The 23,306-nt window shown below is 42.3% G+C and overlaps 1 protein-coding gene across 6 annotated transcripts in view; it reads left to right on the top strand.

Annotated features, from left to right (window-relative positions):
- The window catches only part of AP4M1 (adaptor related protein complex 4 subunit mu 1), a 1,285,664-nt gene that overhangs the window by 324,149 nt on the left and 938,209 nt on the right, over positions 1-23,306 (top strand). For all 6 annotated transcript variants that reach the window (XM_044077275.1, XM_044077274.1, XM_044077273.1 and 3 more), the window contains one exon: positions 3,430-3,536. In XM_044077275.1, coding sequence (XP_043933210.1) covers positions 3,430-3,536 — 107 coding nt within the window. The remainder of the gene's footprint in view (positions 1-3,429; positions 3,537-23,306) is intronic.

Below are 23,306 nucleotides of genomic sequence, written 5' to 3'. Positions count from 1 at the left end.
AAATTCCAATAGGGAACTGTGATCCAGTAACAAAGCCCTAATGGAAGTTAATCTATGTAAGAACAGCTCTGGAGAATCTCTATTCTCTCATGAGTTGCAAAAGCATGGAATACACCCTGCCTGTTGACCTCAGGTTACAGAATTCAGATACCACATTCAAAGACCTTCTCAAATCACACTTTTACGCCAACCCCCTATGCAACTGCAATGATCCTCCCTGAACCCTCCTCCCACTGTAGGCAGGTAATTCCCTGATGCCTCTGACGTGTACGGTTCACTGTCGTTTTGCTCTACCTATGTTCATTGTATATTTTGTAAATGTTGTAAATATGTGCTTACTACGAAAATCTTATGTACGTATATTGTACTTAGGCTTACACTACTAAACAACCTGTCATCACATAGCCATACCATGAGCTTGTTCTGCTTTTAATTGTTAGCCTTTTTTTAAAATGTTAGCATTCTATAACATGTTATCCTAAGCTGTTCTTATCATTTAAATGCATTTGCCTTTAATTGTTAGCTCTCTTTTAAAATGTTAGCATTCTACAACATGCTATCCTAACTGTTCTTATCATTTAAAGTATGTAAACTTCTTCTAAATGTAGTTGCCTTTGTTAGCCCTGTTTTAAAATGTCAGCATTCTACAACATGCTACCCTAACTATTCTTATTCTTTAATTACCATGTATTATACTATAACTGCTTGGAGCATTTCTCCCCAGGACTCTGCTGAAAATAGACACTAGGTGTCCAGTCGGATTATCCTGGTTAAATAAATAAAATTTAATTGAAAGTTTTGATATGTATTCAATAACTATTTCAGATCACGTGCCAGTAATAACTAAAATAAAAATGCATGGTAATGAAATAAAATGAGACACTGGTGCTTACCCACCTATATTTTGAAACGAGAGAGGAATTTAAGGATGGGTAATGAAAATTATTCTGGAGTTATTAGAGAAGATGGAAATTTCTTTTGAAAATATAGCTAGAGAGTAGGATAAAATTAAAGTGGAGTGTAAAAATAGTGTGGAAATGAAGGAAGGAGAGAAACTATTAAGACGTAACAGTAATTATTTAGAGGGACTGATAAAGGCTGAAGTGTTGCAGAATAGGGAGAGTCTCACAGAAAATGAGGGATTTCCTCGGTAATACACATGAGTTTAAAAAGACTGCTGTTAAGCAACTGTTTTGTGATAACGCCAGTGTACAAAAGGTTTTAACACAACGACTCAGTCAGCAGAAAGTAGAAAGGGTTGTCACCAAGTTTAGGGAACCTGTAACAAGGAAGATGAGAGATCCTGTAGAGGTACTAGAAATATTTTGACAATTTTATGAAAGTCAGAGAAATATGGAAATCAAGAAAAGGTGCAAGTTGAAGCTCTGTTTTATGGATATGGATAGCAAGCATTCAGAATGTTTAGTCCCTTTGGATTTATGCACAGGTCAGGCATATTTTTATCAACCAGATGAGAAGTTGTGGATAGCAATTAATAAAGAGCCGAAGGATTTTGTCTGGGAGGGAAAGACTGCAAGAGTCAAGTGGATAAGATGATTCTTCCAATAGAACAAGGCGGTCTGGGATTACCCGATTTTAGAGGGTATTTCAGAGGTACACAGTTAAGGCTACTGTACATAGCACAAGCAGAAGCCCATAATCCATATGGACCCATAATCCATATGGAAAGGGATGATGATGAAACTGGGGAAGCTCAAGAAACAAGGAGAGACTAGGATTTTGGATGCAGAACCTTAGAGTATGGCGATAACCATACATATTATTATAGTCATACAGTAGAAGAAGGAATTGTTAGAACTATGCCAACATTGCAATGGAGAAAGAAGATTATGTCGATAGGGATGACTGTAGTTAGGTAAACAGGCAAGAGGAGGTTGAAATTTATTGGAGAAAACTGGCAAAAGAACCAAGGCATTGGGAATAAATAATTAGAGAGGGAAAGGTAATAAAATGGGAAGAGGCCAAGAATGTATTTGGAATGCAGGCTAGAGATTGCCTTCCCTATCAAGGATTGATATTGGAGTATGGGCAAAGCGAAAGAAATATAGGGAGATCCTAAGCAAAAGACCAGCACTGATGAGACATTTTAGTAGAATCTAGAACAGAAGCTGCTGTTAAAAAAGGAGTAATTAGTAAACCTTGTAAAATATTGCATGATAACTATAAGAATCAATCAGAGGGGATTAGAAAAGATTGGTAAGAGAGACTGTATAAGCAGTTCACAAAGAAACAATGGGAGGCTATATGTACATCTCCCAAATATGCAACAAAGTCTAGAAGATTTTGAATCTTTGCTTGGAAGTGTTTACATAGCTGTTTTTATACCGCAAGTAGACTCTGCAATAATTTTTCCTTGTGTGGATAAATGTTGGAGGTGTGATGAGGAAGAAAGTGGTAATTGGAAACATATTTTTGAGGAATTTAATGGTTTGGCAAACTTTAGAGAGTCCCTGCAGACTGCTTTGTCAAAGATACTGGGTGAGCAAATTGGTGTAACTAGGGAAAGTATTATTATTTTTTTTTTGAGCAATGATACAGAATTGGAATTGTCTAGACATAGTAAGGCCTTGCTGAGTCTAATTGTTGTATCTGCCAAAAATACAGTTACTGGGAAATGGAAATCAAAGTTTAAACTGACAGTACTAGAAGTAGTGAATATAGTAACAGTGAGAAAACCACTGGAAATGGGATTTTTAGAAAAGGGTAAGAGCAAATTTCATAGAAAAAATTGAAGGTAAGGGAACAATACATGCAGATGAGGAATGAGGTTTAAAAGAAGGCAAGATTTGAATGATGGTGACTATATGTTGTATGTTTGCAATTAAAATTGTCAGTATGGTTTGTTTTCATTTATATAAATGACTCATAGCTATGTCATAAGTGATAATTTAATAAAGATCTTTCTTCTTTAATACTGTGTAGTGTAAACAAATTACCGCTATTCCTCCTAAAGTATCCTGTAGCAAGAAGCAGCAACAAAACTGAACGAAGTAACTAACAGGATACACCACGAGAATACGAACTGTAGATAAAAACTTATTTATTCCAAACAGTAGATAAACATCTACTGTTTGGAATAAAGAAGTTTTTATCTACAGTTCGTATTCTCATGGTGTATCCTGTTAGTTACTTCGTTCAGTCTTCTTTAATACTCAAAGAAAAAGAAGAAAACGGAAATTTTATGAAAATTTGCGTAAAACAGAGAAATGTGGATATCGGTAAATAGCAGAAATGGAAAAAAATGTCTATTATTAAAATGTCTTGTATGCTAGTAATATTGTAGTCAGTTGCTCCTGTGATATTGCTGCATTTTCTTACCACTGCAAGTAAACATTCAATATTAGCAGATGCTTCTTTTGTGAGAATGCCCTTTACAAAGCCTGATTTTTAATGTTTCTCTTTTTTCAGAACCATGAGGGGCTGCACTTTATTCACGTGCGACAGAGTGGCCTTTATTTTGTGGCAACAGCTAGAACTAATGTTTCACCTTTCACCATCATTGAGTTCTTAAACAGGTAATTCACCCATGCCTGCATATGAAAGGCCAAACTCTTTATCTGCATCAGTAGTGGTGCCATATTTTTGGCATTTAGTTACATACTTAAATTTGCTTTCACCATCACCTCATACTTGGAACTTAATGGCTGAGACTATTTTAATTTAGGAGTCCAGGAAGTTATTCATCCTTCCTATAAATGTGTTTTTTTATGTTGCTTACTGTTGTAATTATATCCTGCATTTGAAAAAATTAGGTCCCAAGAATCTTTTTTTCCAGTAACTATGAGGTTGTAGCCAAAGAGTATCTTCTGTGTTTCAGAAAGAATAAAAATGAGACACTGCCTGAAACTCGGTTTTCTAATTATGTTGTGGGGGTACTTTGGCAGTCATGCCACTTTACAGTTCACTTTCTCCCCTATGTCTCAAGGGAAGCTTTTCTTCAGTATTCTCTCTAGTATAAATATTATGCTATAAACAAAACAGAAATATCCATCCAAGGATAAAGTAATTCTTTTGATATAGTAAGTTAATTTTAACTAAAATAATCTTCTGATTATTACAATTTGTCACTATACATTTGGGAAATAGAGTTGCTGCCATTTAAGGGTAACCCAGAGTTTTGGCACTTGAATACTTAAGACATGGGTAATCCCAATATCCCATAATATTTTTTCTGCACAACTGCATCAAGTCTGATGGCTGCCCTACTTGTCATCCCATGTGTTCTGCAGTCATGGAAGCAGGGGATTGCTGGATGCATGCAGAGTCATACAGGCCATCCATTCCTGCCAGGGAACTTGAGACAAGACTCTGGTGATAGGAAATTGGCTAGCTTTGCTTGTCCTGTGGGGAGAAATACCATCTCTCATGGCAGAGCTCCCCCATCCCTCATGGCAGAGCTCCCCCATCCCTCCTGTGGTGGCTCTTCTGAGTTGTGCTATAGCTGTCCTCTGAGGGTAACCTGCCTTTGCATGCTGAATTCCCTCTGCACACAATGCACCTGCAGGGTGCAACATAAGCTTGATATACTGGGATTCCATTGGGTAGACACTTAGGGCTCCAGCAAGGCATCATCCTTATGGATAATTAAAGATGCCTGCATCCCCCAGAGTGGGTGAATCAGCAGTGGCTGCTTATTCCCATCCTCCTCTGCCAGGTCCTAACAGTGCCCGAGTTGATGTTTGAGCTCTGGTCTGTTGTGATGTAGTCAGGGTTTTATTCCTTTACATCACAGAGTGCCTCTCAGTATTCCATTATGTTTGCATAAATTATAATGAACTTAGGTAGCCAGAAGTTATTAGGGTGTAAGATACTGGTAGCCACAGGTGATAACATTGTAGGGCAGAGGTTGTTTCAGGTAGTTAGGATATGTAAAGCTTAGGTAACCACAAGTATGTTGGACTAGATCCCATTAAAGGTGTTGTACCTTAGTTGGCTCTGTGCTGTCCAAGGATGGATCCCTGGGTGTGATCCAGCTGACCTTGGTTTTGCTAGAGGCCCAAGTATTGGAAGAGCTAACTGGGGAGGAAGGGAACAAAAGAAATAGGCACTGGCTTTTCTTCTCTCTCTCTGTCAGGCAAGGGGGATGTTAAGATGTGGCATGTAGCAGGGCATGTTTTCTGCTATTAATCTCTTGCGGATACTGGAGATCTAGTGAGACCTGTTTGTTCAAAAGGGGTGGGAGTACTTGAAGGGCTTCATTACTCTTGGAAGCAAGACCTAGCCCCATGCTATACCCATTGTAGGCCTCCTCTGGAACACATACGTAATGTGCATGGGATGTGGTAGTTGCACCATGATCTGATCCTCCACTAGAATGCTGATGTAATGTGCATGGGGTGAGGTAGCTGCACTGTGATCCTCCCATGAAACACTTGCATAATGTGAATGGGGTGTGATAGCTGCGCCACCATCTTCCCCTGGAACACTTGCGTAATGTGCATGGGGTATAGTGGCTACACCATGATTCTCCCCTGGAACACTTGTGTCATGTGCATGAGGTGCAGTAACTTTACCATGATCATGTCTTGCCCTATAGAGAATAAATGCACAGTAACAAGCCATGTTTGTCAGGTGGGGAAAAAGGATCATGACTTGAAAGGCTAAGTACCTCTCTTATCACAAATGGATGGTGAAATGCCAAAATTATTTTCACTGTGGGGCTTTGCTCCTGCTAGACTTTGCTATCTATACATAATGACCTTCAAGATAGTATGTTACTGTTCTTTAGGAACAACAGAAGAGTCCCACAGCTAGTGTCTTACTTTTTTAAGTTATGACTATGTTTTCCTTTGAAGTGAGATTCTTCTAATGTAACCAGATGAATAGTTATAATAGCCATGCCACTGAGAACTCAAAACGTAGTTTGTGCTTGTCTGTAACAAAAAAAAAAAAATGTCAGATATTTCTTCTTAATGCCACTGTCTGTTAAACAACTTGAAATCTGTAAGTAACCAAGCCAGAGCTCATAACCATTAGTGGTATTTGCCAGTGATTTTTGAGATATATTCTTCTAATCCTTAGTAAAGGCAAGGTTTGCTGTTTGGTAGGATTAATAACACTGTTACTTTCCAGATACTTAAAACATTGCTGTATATAAAAAACTTGTTTTGTTTGTGCTTATGGTACCAGTAATTGTTCATGTGGCTATAAATGTGATAGTATCCCAATCTAAACTCTGCTTTTTGTAAGGTTGACATTGGAATGGAACATGACTGTGATAACTGTTCTCAATAAATTGTTGCTGTCACTGTAAGAACTTCTGTGCTGTAGGTAGCATTAGGGCAATACTCTTCTGTGAATATGTCTAATGTAATAGTAGATAATCAGTCAACAAATAACAGAATCATTGCTTCAGGAATTATTGTTAAAATGATGGATTAACTGTAGACAGACAACAGTGCCTTTGCCTGATCTTCCCAAATGGCTAGATTCCCAAAGGGATTTCTCCTTAACGGCCATGGCATGAGACTGCAGCTGCAAATCCCTTGGAGTCATGTAGGCTCTGGAAAATAAACATTTAACAAGGAGTCAAGCTGATGTACTTTGAGAGGCTCAGTAAAACTACCCATTCACCAACCAGTTTTTAGCCCATCTACAGAAAGAGTGGAACACATTCTCCATGCTGCTTTTTTTGGCAGTGAAGACATGGCAAAGGCATCTTGTGTGCCAGTGTATAACAAGTAAAAGCCTAAAGTAAAATGATCCGTAGCGTACTGTTGTAAATATTATCAAAATTTTACTGATGAACACTGTAAATCTCCAGGTTTCCAGTTATGAAGTTGAAAGGAAATATGGCACACAATATGAGAGCTCTTCAAATTTATATGTTGTACAGAGCTATCTGTATAAAGAACTATCGGACCCAACATATGTGATGATTACCAGGAGGATGAGACATGTCAGGGTATAAGAAGGGTGTCCGTCGGTGCCATCTTCAGTTTTTTCTAGCTGTGCAGATCAATGCACTTCTCATGTGTTTTATATGCTCGCAGTCTGTCAGTCAGCTTGTGTTTTCAAAGTTCCACCACTTCCAGACCGGTAAGTACCCCATTGGGGAAACTTCTTCTGTAATTAATGTTCAAAAAAAGGTTAACTGATTGTTCTGTGGGAAACAAATCCCAAGTAAAGATTTTCATTTGTTTTGCTTGTTTTTCTTTGGGCCTCTGATTATCCTGTTTCTTGTAAAAACCCTTAAATGTTTAGGACTGAAGTACTGAGATCCACAAGCTCCTGTATTCCTTTCCCCTATTACCCTTTATTCCAATGGTACTTACAAAGATCAGGACCTACAGGCTCAGCATGATACTTGTAGCCCCCTTCTGGCCCAGACAACATTGTCTCCCCCTACTCCTCACCTTCATCAAGGGGAGGTTTCACATGCTCCCAGTGGGCATAGACCTTCTCAGTTAAATCAGGGGATAAGTCTTCCACCCCAACCTGGCATCATACCTCTCAACCTCTTAGAGCAAGAAATCTGGACAAAGCTATAAATAATCGAGGGACAAAGGCCCAAATATGGGGACAGTTTTTAAATATTGCTTTTACAAATAGAATAGAATAACAGGTTTTAAATTAACATGGAATCTGAAGTAGTTAACTTCATTTGTTCATCAGCCTGTGGGTATCGGATCCATATCGGATCCAAGCCGGCAGCTTTAAACAGCCAAGATCTGAGCTCCAAGCTCCTCCCCCTTACCCATAATCCCCTGCCATCCCTCTCTGACCTCAGATCTCATTTGCCGCGGTTGAATCAGCAGCTGTGAACGAGTTCCAGGTGTGGGAGTTAAGTCGTTTTATGAGGAAAATCTTATTATCTACCTTTTTTTCCCCATAGTTAGAATTACTGTGCGTGTGTTGCTCCCTACTTAAAATTTGAGTTATAAAAATTGTTAATTGTTTTAGTCTAGTTTAATTTCCTCCCCATGTGTGTGAAGGCGTGTGCGTTGGGCCTTGTGTGTTTTTTAGTCAGATTACGTCTGAGGCCCCAAAAACCTTTTTCTCTAAATGCACCAAGTGTGGTCATAAGCTATCCCCAGCGGATGGCCACACTCGGTGTGTTATCTGCCTTGGGGTTGACCACCTCTCCTCAGGCTGCACTATTTGTGCAGCCTTCAACCCCAGGGCCCTAAAGGACAGGAGGTCGAAGTTGATTCTGGCAGGACTTCTGCCCCCTGGCCTCGACTTCGACCTCCTCTCCCTCGGTGGCACCTGCTGCAGCTGCGGCAGTGCCTCCTTCTACCACTGCTCCCCTGGCCGGGACTCATCCTCCCACCTTAGGCCAGGAGGAGAGGGAAGCAAGGCGGCAGAGGAAGAAAGAGAGACATCACAAGCGGCGGGCCGAGTCTTCCTCCTCGGCTCCGCCGGCTAAACAAGCAGCCTCTCCCAGGGCTTCCGGGCCTTCTCCTTCCCGGCTCCATTCACCTTGTTTCTCCCCGGTGCCAGAGGAGGAGACCAGGTCGCCTTCGAGGTCATCGAGGCGGCACCCCCGGCCCACCTCGGTGGCCTCTTCTAGGTCCACCCGAAGCTTGTCCGATGCAGATATGGACCGGATGATGGGTAGGTTCCTCCAGGCCCAGCTGCAGATGGGAGTGCTCCTGCCTCCCCCCCCTCCGGGGGGAGCTCGACCCCCTTTTTCACCCTGATTGCTCCTTCTCCGACCCACTTCCGGGGTTCGGAGCCTTCGGATCAGAGTTGCTTAGGAGCCGGGGGAGGGTCGGCGCCGATACTACCTCATACTTTGGCTCCGACCGCATCCTCGAGTTTGTCGGGTCCCTTTTCGGATCCGAGCTCTCGGAGCCGAGAGCTGAGCTTTGGATCCGGAGATGTCAGTGTGTCTTCGGCTCTGTCTCGGTCAGAGCATACTGGCCCTTCGGATCCGATTACGCTGGCTCTGATCCACACATCGGATCCGAGGGGACTGCTCTCGGATCCAAGAGAGAGCAGTTCTTCTTCGGAGTTCGATGTTGTGGAGAGGGTATTGTCGAGGGATTCGAGGCCCCAGGCTCCTTTTATGGTTCCACCCTGCACTCTCTCTGACAGGCCTACCTTCCATCACCCGGCCCCAGGGACAGCCTGCGCCTACGTCCCAGATAGTTCCCTTGGATGAACAAGATGTGGTTGGTGAGGCCTCTTCGGACAGCCCCCCCCGAGGAGGTTCCTCACAAACGTAAGTGCAAGAGGAGGCACTTGGACTCACCTGAGTCCTTGACGGAGGACACAGATTTAGAGGAAGGGAAGGTTCTCCAAGGTCACCCCCGAAGACGTCTCCTTCGGAGACGTTATGGAAATGTTACACATTAGAGGGGGATGGTCTGCCCAAAAACCTTCCTCGGATGAGTCTGTGTTTCTGGAGGCATTTGACGCAGGCCAATCTACCTCTTGGGTGTCCTCTCCCACCAATCCCCTAGTAGATCTGATCACTACCAGAGCATGGAAGGAACCCGACACTGTGGAGCCCATTCCTAAGAGACCAGATAGAATCCTCAGTCCCCCCACTGATAGGACGGTTTGGAGCAAGGGTGCTCCTGTAGATACCATGTTGGTGGCGGCCGCCACCAAGAAGGAACTAGCCTAGGAGAGTTCCTCGGTCCACCCTTCCGACAAGGAGTCTCGGACGATGGACCGCCTGGGTAAGCAGATGTTCGCTTCAGCTACCTTCTCCGTAAGGTTGCTGAATTATATGGCACATGTCATACGACTCCAGCGGGATCTTATCAAGGAATATGCCGGGTCGCCCGCAGAGTCCATGTCGGCCGAGGATAAGAAGGTATTCTAAGCTCGTATGGCCACTCTTAAGTCCATTTCGAACACTTCTATGCGGCTCCTTTCCCATGCTATGGAAGGAGCCGCCAGAGCTAGCGGAGCAGGCATAGTCTTACGGCGACATGCTTGGCTCCACCTTTGTGATTTTGCGGAACCCTTCAAGGCGTCCTTTGCAAATGCCCCATTTGACGGTTCTTTGCTATTTGGCAAGACCGTCCGTGACACACTGGTCCAGAGCGAGAAAGACGGGAAGACGTTGTCTGCCATCGGAGTACGCTTCTCGGCTCCCCAGAGGTCCTTCTCCAGGAACCAAAGGGGACAAAAGAAGATGTGGTTCCGGAAGTCTCAACAGTCCCGTTTCGCTCCGGACCCCTTGTCCTTCAGAGGCAGAGGAGGACAGGGTGGACGCCGGCCCAGAGGCAGAGGGGGACCGAAGAATTTCGGGTCGAGATAACACTTTTCGGATCGGCCCGCGCAGCATCCTTGAAGGGTTGCCCGACTGTTCCACTCTGGAGGGATTCCATCACAACAGATCGCTGGGTGCTTTGAATCATATCCAGAGGTTACAAAATTCCCTTTCTGTATCCCCCTCCCAGACCCTGGAGCCTCCCCGATGTCCCACCCAATCAAAGGGAGGCAGCAGCTGCAGAAGTAAGCCAGCTGCTAGAAAAAAGAGCGATCCAGCGCGTCCCCCGAGACCAGTCCGGATCGGGCTTTTACTCCAGGTTCTTTCTGGTGCCAAAAAAGATGGGGGACCTAAGGCCAATCCTCGACCTGTCCTTTCTGAACCTGTCAGTGGCCAGAGAGAAGTTCCAGATGGTCACCATTCAGTGTATTCTCCCACTCTTACAGGAGAACGACTGGATGTGCTCGATAGACCTCAAGGATGCGTACTACCATATTTTGATGGACAGACAATCCAGAAGGTTTCTCCGCTTCCAGCTAGGAGCCAGCGACTACCAGTTCAGGGCCCCCTTCCCTTTGGTCTCACCACAGCCCCCAGGGTGTTCACCAAAGTTTTGGCAGTTGTAGCGGCCCACCTGAGACTCCAGGGGATACAGGTCTTCCCGTACCTGGACGACTGTCTCCTGACCGCCCCCACCAGGCATCTACTATGTTCAGCCAGAAATTACTTCCTTCACTTGGCCTCCTGGCTGGGAATCACAATCAACCTCAAGAAATCTTCCCTTCAACCAACACAGATCTTGGACTTCATAGGAGCCAGGTTAGACATAAACCTATTGAAAGTCTTCTTAACTCCAGACCGGCTTCGAACTCTGAAGCTCCACGTACTGGCCCTTCTACAGTCCTCGGCTCCTCCAGCAGAATTGGTTCTGAGGGCTCTAGGTTCCATGGCGGCAACAATCAATCTGCTACCTTTAGCGTGCTTGAACATGAGGATACTTCAGTGGACCCTGCAGGTTCAATGGTCCATACTGCAACATCCACTGAATTCTCCCATTTCCCTCAGCAGGATTTGCAGGAAATCCCTGCTCTGGTGGATCTAGTCCCCGGACCTCCAGAAAGGGCGTCCCTTTTCTATGTCCCCTCCTCTAGCCACGGTGACCACGGATGCTTCTCGCCTAGGGTGGGGGGGGCACTGTATGGGCAGAACCGTCCAAGGCACGTGGACCCCTTCAGAGACCTTGTTGCATATCAGTGTCCTAGAGATGAGAGCGGTGCTTTTGGCGTTGCAAGCACTCCAGGCCCTTCTTCCTCTAGGGACAGTTGCAATTCAGACAGACAACATGTCAGTGGTCTGGTAGATCAACAAACGGGGGAACCAGATCCTACCCACTTTGTTGAGAGGCCATGAGAGTTTGGGAATGGGCGATCTCCACCAACCGCTTTTTCATAGCGACGCACATTCCGGGTCGGTCAAACATTTTGGCAGACAGGCTGAGTCGAAGCATCCTCTCACCGTAAGAGTGGTCTCTGAACCCCAAAATAGCAAAGCAAATCTTCCTCAAGTGGGGTCAACCTTGCTGCGATCTCTTCGCGTCTCCTTCGAACACAAAGTGCAGCAACTACTTCACTCTAATTCCCGCATCAGGGGAATCCCCCAGAGATGCTCTGATGCATGTTTGACCATCCGGTCTACTTTATGCTTATCCCCCCCCCCTTCCCCTAATGCTAAAATTCTTGCAGAAAGCCCATCGGTTGGGGAGCAGAGTCATCCTCATAGCCCCATTCTGGCCTCGTCAAACATTGTTCCCATGCCTATGGTCTCATCTGGTGAATCCTCCATGGATTCTAGATCCCACCCCGGATCTGATCTCTCACCCACTAGGATTATCAACCCCAAATCTGGACAGCCTCAAGCTCACAGCTTGGTTAATCCAGTTCCAGTAGTGGCTAGGACTCCCGGTATCTCATTCCCTGTTAAGGCTATTTTAATAGCCGCTCATAAACCTTCTACGAGAAAGGTTTATAACAGCAAATGGAAATGCTTTACAATCTGGGCGGAGCATAGAAAATTGGATCCCTTTACAGCTCCGCTACCAGCAGTGTTAGAATTTTTGTCAACTTTATTCGACCAAGGTGCTAGCTCTTCTACGGTCAAAGTCCAATTAGCCGCTATTTCCCATTATCATGTGGGAAGTGATCTCGGTTCCTTAGCCTCTTCCAAATTATGTAAGACTTTCTTAAAAGGCACTTTCCTCCTAAGGCCTCTGGTTAAAGACGCAGTCCCTCCATGGGATTTAACCCTTGTTCTCCAGTCTCTGACGGCCCCTCCATTTGAATCTGCAGCTTCGGTGGATCTAAAATATTTATCTTGGAAAACGGCTTTTCTCATCGCTATCACTTCGACCAGAAGTGTTTCGGAGCTTCAAGCCCTCTGCGCCAAACCTCCTTACTTGACCTTCCATAAAGATAGAGTTTCAGGACCAATCCCTCCTTTCTACCCAAAGTTGCTTCTGAGCCCAATATCAATCAGTCTATTAATTTACCAGTTTTCTTTCCAAGTTATCAAAACAGGGGTGAATACAAACTACATTCTCTGGATGTACACAGGCAATTGAGATTCTACTTGCACAGGACCGCTGAACATAGGAAATCTGAGCAACTCTTTGTATCCTTTGCTAAATCCTCTTTGGGAAGGTCAGTATCAAAAGTTACATTGTCCAGATGGATTTCCCAATGCATACTTCTGGCATATAAGAGTTCTGGCCGACCTGAACCTGAAGGAGTCCCCGCTCATTTTACCCAATTGATTTCTACTTCTGCTGCCTTTTGCTCCAGAGTGTCCTTGGATGACATTTGTTCAGCAATCACTTGGGCTTCGTCCCATACTTTCATTAACCATTACAAGTTGGATATAATTTCCAGAGGAGAGCATCCTTCAGCTCTGCAGTGCTCCGTTATATCCTTCCATGAGGACCTCACAAGTTTGGGTAGCTGGGGACTGTCCCACAGGTTGATGAATAAATGAAGTTAACTACTTCAGATAAAGAAGTTATGTACTCACCATAACGTTCCATCTGAGTAGGTAAACTTCATTTGTCAGCAACTAACCCCCCCTCCATCCCAGTAACCTATAGTGCATCCTAGAAAGATTCCTTGTCCTTTTCTCCGGATAACACCAGGTTAGGATGTGCAGGTGATCCTTGTTTTGTAATGTTCTGTGTTACTACAGCAAATTTGATCTGAGGTCAGAGAGGGATGGCAGGGGATTAGGGGTAAGGGGGAGGAGCTTGGAGCTCGGATCTTAGCTGTTTAAAGCTGCCAGCTCGGATCTGATACCCACAGGTTGCTGACAAATGAAGTTTACCTACTCAGATGGAACGTTATGGTGAGTACATAATTTCTTTTTTTCTGAAGGGTATGAAGTCTGAAACTCAAAAGTCTGACATTATTTTCTGACTTCAGTCCTTTTGCCAGTAATGTGACACAAAAGCAAAATTTTATGAGGAGTAAACCAAAAATATGAAGGAAAAATCTGGACATTCTGCGAAAATTTGCCCAGTTGAGAAATATGCCTGGTATTGCTCAATCTACCTCCCTGGAGGATTGGGTTATGACGCCCACCTTGATGACTTGCCCAAAGAAGTACTGTGTCTTCTAAAGGAGGCAGAAAAGCCTAACATCAGAAACTCATACATGGCAAAATGGAAGAGATTTTCCACGTGGTGTGATGGCAAAATGGAAGAGATTTTCCACCTGGTGTGATGGCTGACACACTGCCCCAGCTCAAGCAGACATCAGTAAAGTACTGCTTTAATTTTTACACGTGGTTGTACACTACCTTTCTTAATCCAGCATAAAGGTTTTATGCTTCTGCTGTCTCAGCTTGCATGCAGGTTACTCCACCATTCTTTTGTTACCCTCACATGTAAACTGTTTATAAAAGGGGTGATCCACTTGAGACTTCCAGAAGGGACCCTATTCCCGTATGAGATCTAAAATGTGTTTTAGGATACCTAATCCTGCAACCCTCTGAGACGGTAGTTAATGCGCTTCTCAAAATTCTCACCTGGAAGACCACCTTCTGTATAGTTGTCACTTCGTTATAAGAGTCTCTGAGCTGCAAGGGCTCGTGTATAGAGCCATTGAGTCTATATTAGAACACCGAAAGGTCAAAATTTCGAGTGTTCTAATATCAGCCCATTTTCAGCGAACACTGAAAATATCGAAGAAACAGAAAACCGAATTTTTTCCTAGGGAAAAAAATTGGTTGTCCGTTTCTGTTGCTTAGGTATTTTCAGCACTATGGTGGAAAGTTACGGGTCGGGTTCAGGTAAGTGTGCGATTGTGTGGACGTGAGGGTTAGGGCAGGTTAGGTGAGTTAGGGTTAGCGTGCGGGTCAGGTAAGTGTGGGATTGTGTGGACGTGAGGGTTAGGGCGGGATAGGTGAGTTAGGGTTAGGGCACGGGTGAGGTGACTGTGCAATAGTGACGGACCTTAGGGTTAGGTTTGGGTTAAGGTGAGTGGATAGTTAGTGGTATATTTATAGTTTAGTGTAGGGTTAGGTGTAAGAGTTTAGGTGTATGTGTGTGGATTGCTGTTTGTTTGATGTGCTTGTGTTGTGTGTATGTGTTTTGGAACAGCAAATGTTTTCCGTAGGAAAAAATTTGCTGTTCTGAATGTTCGATGTTTTAAATTTTTGATTCCTAGGGTTCGATATTAGAACACTTGATATTTTGAATGTTCGGTGTTCTAATATAGACTCAAGCCCTTCACTGCCTTCTACGGGAACAGGTAACCCTCAGAACAAACCAATCATTCATGCCCAAGGTGGTTTGAGAGCTCAGCCTTAACCAGGCTATCCATCTGCCAGTCTTCCTAAACCCAGAGAACAAAGCGGAAAGAATTCTCCACTCACTGGATCCCCTCAGACAAGCCTGTCAAAGCAAACTGTCTCTAAATGGATTGCAGACTGCATCAGATTCTTTTACACATACCATGGAAAGCCTCTGCCTGGCCACGTTTGAGCCCATTCCACCAGTTAGGGGACAGCTACCACTGCTTTCCTCAAATGAGTTCCCGCTCAAACCATCCTAGAGGCAGCCGCTTGGCATTTTTTTCCACATCTTTACTAAACACTGTACCTTAAGGCAAGTCTCCTGGGCCATGGCAGGGTTCACCACTGCCATCCTACAAAATATTATTTCCTAATCCTAAAATAACCTCCTGCACCCTCAGAGTAGCTTTGAGAATCTTCCCAAGGATTAGTACTGTAACACTGACTATGAAGAACATACAGTTGTGTCCCACTTACCGTAATTGTCGATGTTTGAGAAGATCAGTGCTGGAATACATATTCCCATCCTCCTATTCAACCATGTAGGGACCACCTCTGTTTTCTGGCTCTTCATATTATCCCTTTGGCTCATCTGAACTCTGCTTATGTTTCCTTCTCTCTTGGATTCACAACCAACATCAGATAGCTGAGAAAAAAAAACAGAAAATATTCCTGAGTTGACCACCTCGGAGCTAGAAGATAGCGTTGAAACCTTAATGTTGAAAATGTAAAACTTTACTCTATATTGCTATGATGTCATGCAAGGTCTCCGAACAGGAGTACATCTCAAGGAAACTTGGCGTAACCATTATTTATATCGCCATTGTGTGCACCCAAGTCATATCTACAAGAATATAATGGAAAATCAAAGAATGCGCCTATCTAGGTTATGCACTGAGGAAGATATATTTAAGGAGGAATGTGAATTGCTCAAAGGACATCTTAGAAAGTGAGGCTATAAAGAATCCGCTGAATAAACCAATAGATCATAACACGTTCAGAAAGACTAAAGGTTGTCCTTACTGTTTAACAGCATCTGATGATGAACACAAAGCTAAACCTCAGGAGAACCAGCAAGGTCAGAAGATTGTTTGCTTACCTACAGCTCTGATAATCAGCAAATTTGTGAAATTGTTAATAAATATTGGCCAATACTCCTGGAAGACGAGAAGCTTAAAGTATTAGTGGGGAAAAAACACAAGATTTGTTTATAAAACTAAAAAGAACTTGAAACAGTTACTTTGCCATAAAGATGGTCATCGTAAAAGATTCCCTGAACCCACAGGAATGAGAAAATGTGGGTGATGCAAAGCATGCCCACATATTATTCCTGTTCCATCATTTAGGCATCTTGTAAATGGCAAAGAATATAATTTCAAGGTATCTGCTACATGTAACACCAAACATCTAGTATACTTAGCGACCTGTAAACTGTGCAGCATTTTATATAGGGAAAACGGACCAACGCTTCAAGGACCGTATTTTAAGGCACCTTAGAGATATTTTACATGAAGTTCAAAATAGTTTGGCTAACCATGTGAAATGTTTTCCTACACATTCTTTCTACTTCCAAGCTGTGGATATAATTATACTAAGTCCCAGAGGAGGAGATGTGAAGAATCTAACAGGAACCCGAGAAATAGAATGGATCACTAACCTTAGAGCACACAAGTATCCAGGGTTAAATGCTGTAGTTCTCCTTAAACCTGTGTTAAAAAATAGGCGTATATCCATTAGTTGATTATCTGAAGAAGGCTTGCTCTTTAAGTGTTTAATGAACTGAAGCTACTGAAGACGTGTCCAAAATAAATGTTCCTGATAGGTACATAGATGTTTAAAACATTCAGCACAAACCTAAAAGATTTACTGAACTGAAGAACGCCTGAATAGGTTTAAAGCACTTTTCTTCTTTTTTACCCTTTGGTTTTAAATTAAGTTTTATGTTTAAATAAAGCCTAAAGTTTTAAATTTTCAACATTAAGGTTTCAACGCTATCTTCTAGCTCCGTGGTGGTCAACTCAGGAATATTTTCTGTTTTTTTCTCTCTTGTTTGCACCTGGGAAGACCTTTAGCATCTAAGGAAGTTTTTTTTCTGCCAACATCAGATATCTGAGGAAGTAATGTTGTCCTTTGGCATCAAACTGTTTTTCTCAGTTTAGAAGGACCTGAAGATGGCACTGATGGATGCCTTTATTTTATCCTGACATCCAGACATTGGTCACTGAGCATCTGTCAGTTTGGGATGATGCTAAGACTCTGTAAATTGGGCTGGTCATGGGCTTCTGCATGGCAGAATATATCAGTGATTAGTACTGTAACATTGATCTACTCAAGCATCTGCAGTTAAGTGGGACCAAGTGTACTTTATGTAGTACTGTTTTATAACTGGATTATATGTAATTTTCAATTGAAAATCTGCTATTATGTGAATAGTCTTGCATAACTATACTGTTTGTCATAAGGATGCTTTCTACAGGAATTATGACTGAGAGTACTACACAGTTGTACTGTTAGCTTCCAAAGGTAGGTGGATGGCCTACAAGTTACACTTCAGGACAGACAGAGCAAACCTTGGTGGATCTATAGACTGGGTATTCAACTTAAAATGTTTAGAAAATGTATGAAAGGACAGCCATTTAGCACCCTTAAAGATGCCTCTTCATATACTTTATTATAGAAAGGTTGCATTTTTAGCTGTCTGTAGAGTCAGCCCCATTTTGATGGAATTTGCTAACTACTTGGAAAACCTATTAATTATTGCACAACCCAGTTTCCACTTCATAAATCGCACAAAAGTTTGATTAGAAATTTTCAGTGGTTTAGTCTTTTAGTGTAGTACCTGAGTTGTCAGTTCCCTTGTTTTTTTTTTTATTTTTCTGGTCAGTAATGAAGAAAAATTAGTAAATAACTTGGTATAAAGACACTTCAAAGACTACCTTGGGCATAAAAGAAGGTATTTCTTCTTTAAAATGTCCTGTTCTTGTGGCAAAATGTACAAAGGATTTTGGACATTAAGATCCGTACTGTTCGAGTCCCAGTTGGTGTGTGTGCATCTAGGCAAACTATTTGCTTGGTAGATAGTTGAGGTCTTCTGAACAGATGTACTCAAAAAGAAGTAGAGTTGCAACTAAATTAACAAAGTCGAAGCCCTGGGCAGGGACATCAGATGTTTTTTAATGAAAAATCTCCTTAAGGCACTGTTTTGTAGTAAGCTAAAAAAATAGAGGTTGATATACAGGCAGTAGTAAGATCCTGTTGAATCTGAGATACTGAATTGGAATATGAATCTCCAGTTAATTGTGTACTCTTTTCATAGGTGAGTACTAGGCTAACAACCATGTGGGCCTTTTTAAGCCTAGCCATGTATACCAAATCTCTACCTAGTTCTGGTACCCTTGAGAAGTGTAAGCAGAGGCTTAGGAGATAAAACCATTTACAAGCTGCCTGTGTCCAACAGAGACACAGGAGCCAAACCAGGAGTTCATTTCATGTTCTCCATCCAGTTGTCCAAGTTACAGTTGAATTGGGTTAGGCATGAACTCTGCTTCACATGGGTAGGGAGCCTGTTCCAGCAAAAGGATAGTCTCTGGGATACATACCTGTCTCAACAGCAGGTCTTTTTTTTTAATCACAGGCATGGTTTGCGTCTTTAGAGTGGGTAATTCTGATACTGTTTGTTTTGTGGATATAGGAGGCCCATCAGGGTGGGGTCCAACAATGCCTTGTATGCCAGGCATAGATCTCCCCTCAGCAGTCTGTAGGAAGTAGAATACAGAGATAGGGCTTTGAGGCAGTCAGTGTAGGACGTGTTACTTATGTCCTGTGTTCTTTATTGAGGAACCTCTGTGTATGTTCCAATTGTTGGATGTGCCTGGTTAAGTACATATCAAAGGGGGAACTGTACTCAAAGCTAGGTTTGATGAATGCTGAGTATAGTGGAACAATGACTTCCCTGGACCTAGATGCCATACCTTTGTTTATAAGTTGCACAACATAGAATGATTTCCTCACTACTGTAGACACATGATGGTCAAAGGCTAGATTACTGTTTGTGTGATCCCAAGTCCCTGACTGCTGGGTCTGCTCATAGGGGTGGGTTGTCATTATGATAGTTACAAGGGGTGGATGATACTTCAAAATATACTGTAATGCATTATTTGGCATTTAGTTTTAGTCCATGGCTCTGGCACAAGTTATTTGTCTGTGTCAGCACTTCCTGGAGAACATTTGTGGCAATATGTACTATTGTATGCCAGTTGTACTACTACAGGAATTCTGTCTCATATGAAAGTGTAGTAGTGGTAGTTTGTAGCGTAATGGGTGCTGGTTCTTACTGTTTTTCTACTGGATTCCATCCACGTGTAGCTTATATGTACGACGGTGGTAAAATTGGAGTATATTAAACTGTCGCTAGTTATTTGGATATTCTGAAAGGCTTGTATTGCTTTCCTAATAGCGTCTATCCACGTGTAGTTCATACTACTAAACTGCCGCTAGTTTTTAGGGTACTCTGGATGGCCTTTATTGCTTTTCTAATCGTGCCTATCCATGTGTAGTACATACATACTATGTTGGTAAAGCTGTTGTATTTACAATACTGCTACTAAACATTATTAATATCAACGGCTGTTGCCTTTAACACAGTTATAGTGAATCCTGCCATATTTGTTATACAGCCTACCCTATTATAGTTATCAGTGCAATTATCCTTAGAGTTGTTTATTAACCTTTTCAGGTACTGCATTTTTGAACAAATGTCTGCCGATATTAATGTTTGCTACTGAAATAGAAGTGTAAGGTTATAGCTCTGTTTAAAAGTTTTGCTGTTTATCTTAAATTTATTATTACTCAAACTTTTGATATTAATATTGGTGTTTAATGTCTAGCTCTACTTACTAAGAGCAAGACTTTTCTTAACTGTACTCTTGGTGACTAATTGACTGCTGCATCTAATTATTCTCCCTTCTTTCATTCTGCTGCTCCTTTCCTAATACTAGTACTCTCTCCTATACTGCTCTTCTGTATGTCTTTTTTTCTCAATCTTCTTCTTTTAGGTTCATAGGTTCATAGATAAGTACTAGGCTAAGTGCCCTTGTGGGCCATTTTAAACCTAGCAAATTGCCCCATGTGAGAATCAAACCCTGCACCTTGTGTCTGTAAGGTAAACACATTAACCATTTTCTTTCTCATAATATCCTCCTTCTATCCCCTATCTTGTGTATCCCACCTCCTACTAAGATAATATCCTAACCCAATGTATGCTACTCTCCAGTAATCTCCTCTCTCTCCCACTCACTGTTCCTTGCTTGACTTTCCCACACTGCCTGGGTTCATTGGTAAGTACTTGCTCCACTAACATAGAGTTAACCTTCCTTCCTCTCCCCTTCTTTTTTAGGTGGTAAAGGACATCCTTCCCCTGGACTACTTTCATCCAAGGCTTCTCATCCACTCTTCAGGAACCCCCAGCTAAATACCAACCACATAATTTGTGTGGATATTGCCTATCAGTCCCTGACACCTTAAAAGAAGGAAAATAAACTAATGTATGTGTTCTCTGCCTGTATGTTAAACTATTAAAAAACTACTCCCCTTGAACTAAGAGCTAAGCACCACCAGGACCAACCAACCTGCCTCCTTCTTCTCCCCCCCCCTTCTCCTACTCTACTTGTAACACTCCTTAGCTTCACCACTTTCTTCTAATCTTCTTTTATTTCCCTAACTATACTGATCTTGCCAGCCTGCCTAGACTCTGTCTATACTATTCATTTAAAGCCTTATCTACCTCGGGACTTACCTGAGCTCTTTCCAACATTGTTTTTTGTGAAAACCCCTTAGAACAAGCTGAATCCCGCTCCGTTCTCCCTGCGGGCTCACTTCGCTCCCCTACCCTACCCCCAAATTCCACCCACCCCCAGTGCTGCTAAACTTATACTTCTTGGCCACACCTTCCTCTCCAACCAACAAATCACAAAACTCCCACCCTCCCACCTTCAGATACAATTAGCACCACACCTTATTACTGTACCTAAGCAATTACAGCTCTAACTACTTAATATTTTTCCTCCTAGCCTTACCACTCAAACCTTGTCTATTACAGCTTTTACCTCTCCTAGCTATCTTTAATACCCTGCAACCAACTGTTCTCACCATGTCTACCACAACCATGTCAATACTTGTGAAACTACTACTTACTGCCACACTACTATCTTTTATAACCTCAGCATATCACTTAACCTCCTTTGAGCACCTACATTACTCTCGGTTTCACTACCCAACTAAACAAACATCCTTTCATATACTAATCTCTCCAAATAATATAAATATAATATCTACACCTAGCTACCTACTTGCAAAGTTCCACAGACTATCCCACGTTAAATACTATAATCCCTCAACCAAGAAATATCAATTTCTAATAAGTAATCTACATTATGCACTGCACATTCTAAAAACTCTGTCCTTACAAAATGGTGATATCCAGCCTAACCCAGGCCCTGCAAATGTCCTACCTACTGATGCTTATACCTCAAATCCCTCTATCCGACCCAGCCCCATTAAATTCCCTTCTGATAGCACATCTCAATATCCAAAGCATCAACAATAAAGTTCCTCATTTCCATTCTCTCTTAGACATATACTCTTTTGACATTTTATGTTTAACAGAAACTTGGTTAAAACCACAGACCCAAGATAATGAGATTATCCCACCAGGATATAATATACTAAGAAATGACCGAACAAAAAGAAAGGGAAGGGGAGTAGCAATTCTTTTCAAAGAAGGGCTACAAGTTACTACCTCACCTTATACCCCACCTAAGGACAATAATGCAGAAATCCTTATTTCCAAGATTCAGCTTAATTCTAATAAATCCATAAATATCTTATGCATTCATCTACCTCCTGGAAATAATATTAGCACCTTAGAGGATATTCTTAGCTGGTCACAGCAACCTTCCCACAAGAAACTTTAATCCTAGGTGATGTCAATATAGATTGGAAGTGCATCAATACTGAGCATCCTACTTCTCATATTAACCTTCATGGCTTCTCTCAGACCATCACCTCCCCAACTAGAATTAACAAACCAAACCAAAAAGAGAGCACCTTAGATTGGATTCTGATTAATAATCACCACCAAACATACAAAGTAGGCACCTTCCTTGATGTTGTAAGTGACCATTGCTTAGCCTATATAATTAGGCAAAAAATAGATATCTCCCACCCAACATCATATAGGACTTTACGTTCCAGCAAGCAAGAACTATTTCTGAGCGAACTTAGTGCCTGTAACTGGACTTGTCTAAAAACCCTCCCATTAGAAGAGGCTGTCCAATACTTTAACTGTAAATTCTTAACTATCCTAGACCAACATGCACCTATACGTAACATAAGAATTAGGTCAAAACCAGCCCCATGGCTCACCAAAGATACCAGGCAAAAAATCCTACTTAGAAATAAAGCCTGGACTAGGTGGCGAACTACCAAAAGCTCATCTACTCAACAGACATTTAGACAAATAAGAAATGCTACTAAAAAGCCATACTCTTAGACAAAAAAAAAACTTTTGCTACAAAATACAGCAAACACACCAAAATAACCCTCAAAGATTCTGGGCAAATATCAATAGACTCCTTTATCCAGGACACTCCAGTACACCAATAGGAGCGAACCATGAGACTCCCATCCAAACTGCTAATGACTTTAACTCCTTCACAGATGCCATCCAAACTCTAGCCAGTCAGCTATCTCCTGACACCTCTAGCATTCCCACCCCCATAACAAGCACTCTTCCTACCTTCCTATTACAACCTATATCCACTAACTTTATTTATAAACTCCTAGCAAAACTGAAGCCTTGTACCCCTTCCGCTGACCAAATCCCAGCTGAATACCTACAAAAAGCAGCCAAAGCAGTTGCTTATCCTGTTTCCATCATGATAAACAGAACCATCAAAGAAGGATATATCCCTACTAGTTGGAAAGTCTCACACATTATCCCCCTACACAAAGGTGGCAACTCCAATGAATATTCTAACTATAGACCCATAGCCCTTCTTATCCCCCTTAGGAAAAATAATGGAAAAATGCATTCACCATCAGCTAATAGGCCATCTAATTCAACACAACTTACTAGCTAAGGGCCAGCATGGCTTTAGGCCATTCCATAGTACCACCTCTGCCCTCCTATCCTTTACAGACACCATTAATAGAAACCTCAATAACAATTTACTCTCTTCAGCACTATTTATTGATCTTTCAAAGGCTTTTCATATGGTAAACC

Source organism: Protopterus annectens, chromosome 7.part0 (assembly GCF_019279795.1).
Source record: "Protopterus annectens isolate FY-2018-M chromosome 7.part0, PAN1.0, whole genome shotgun sequence".
NCBI classification, from domain to species: Eukaryota; Metazoa; Chordata; order Ceratodontiformes; family Protopteridae; genus Protopterus; species Protopterus annectens.
The sequence above is the reverse complement of the archived record's forward strand: the minus strand, read 5'-3'. Positions and strand labels throughout refer to the sequence as shown.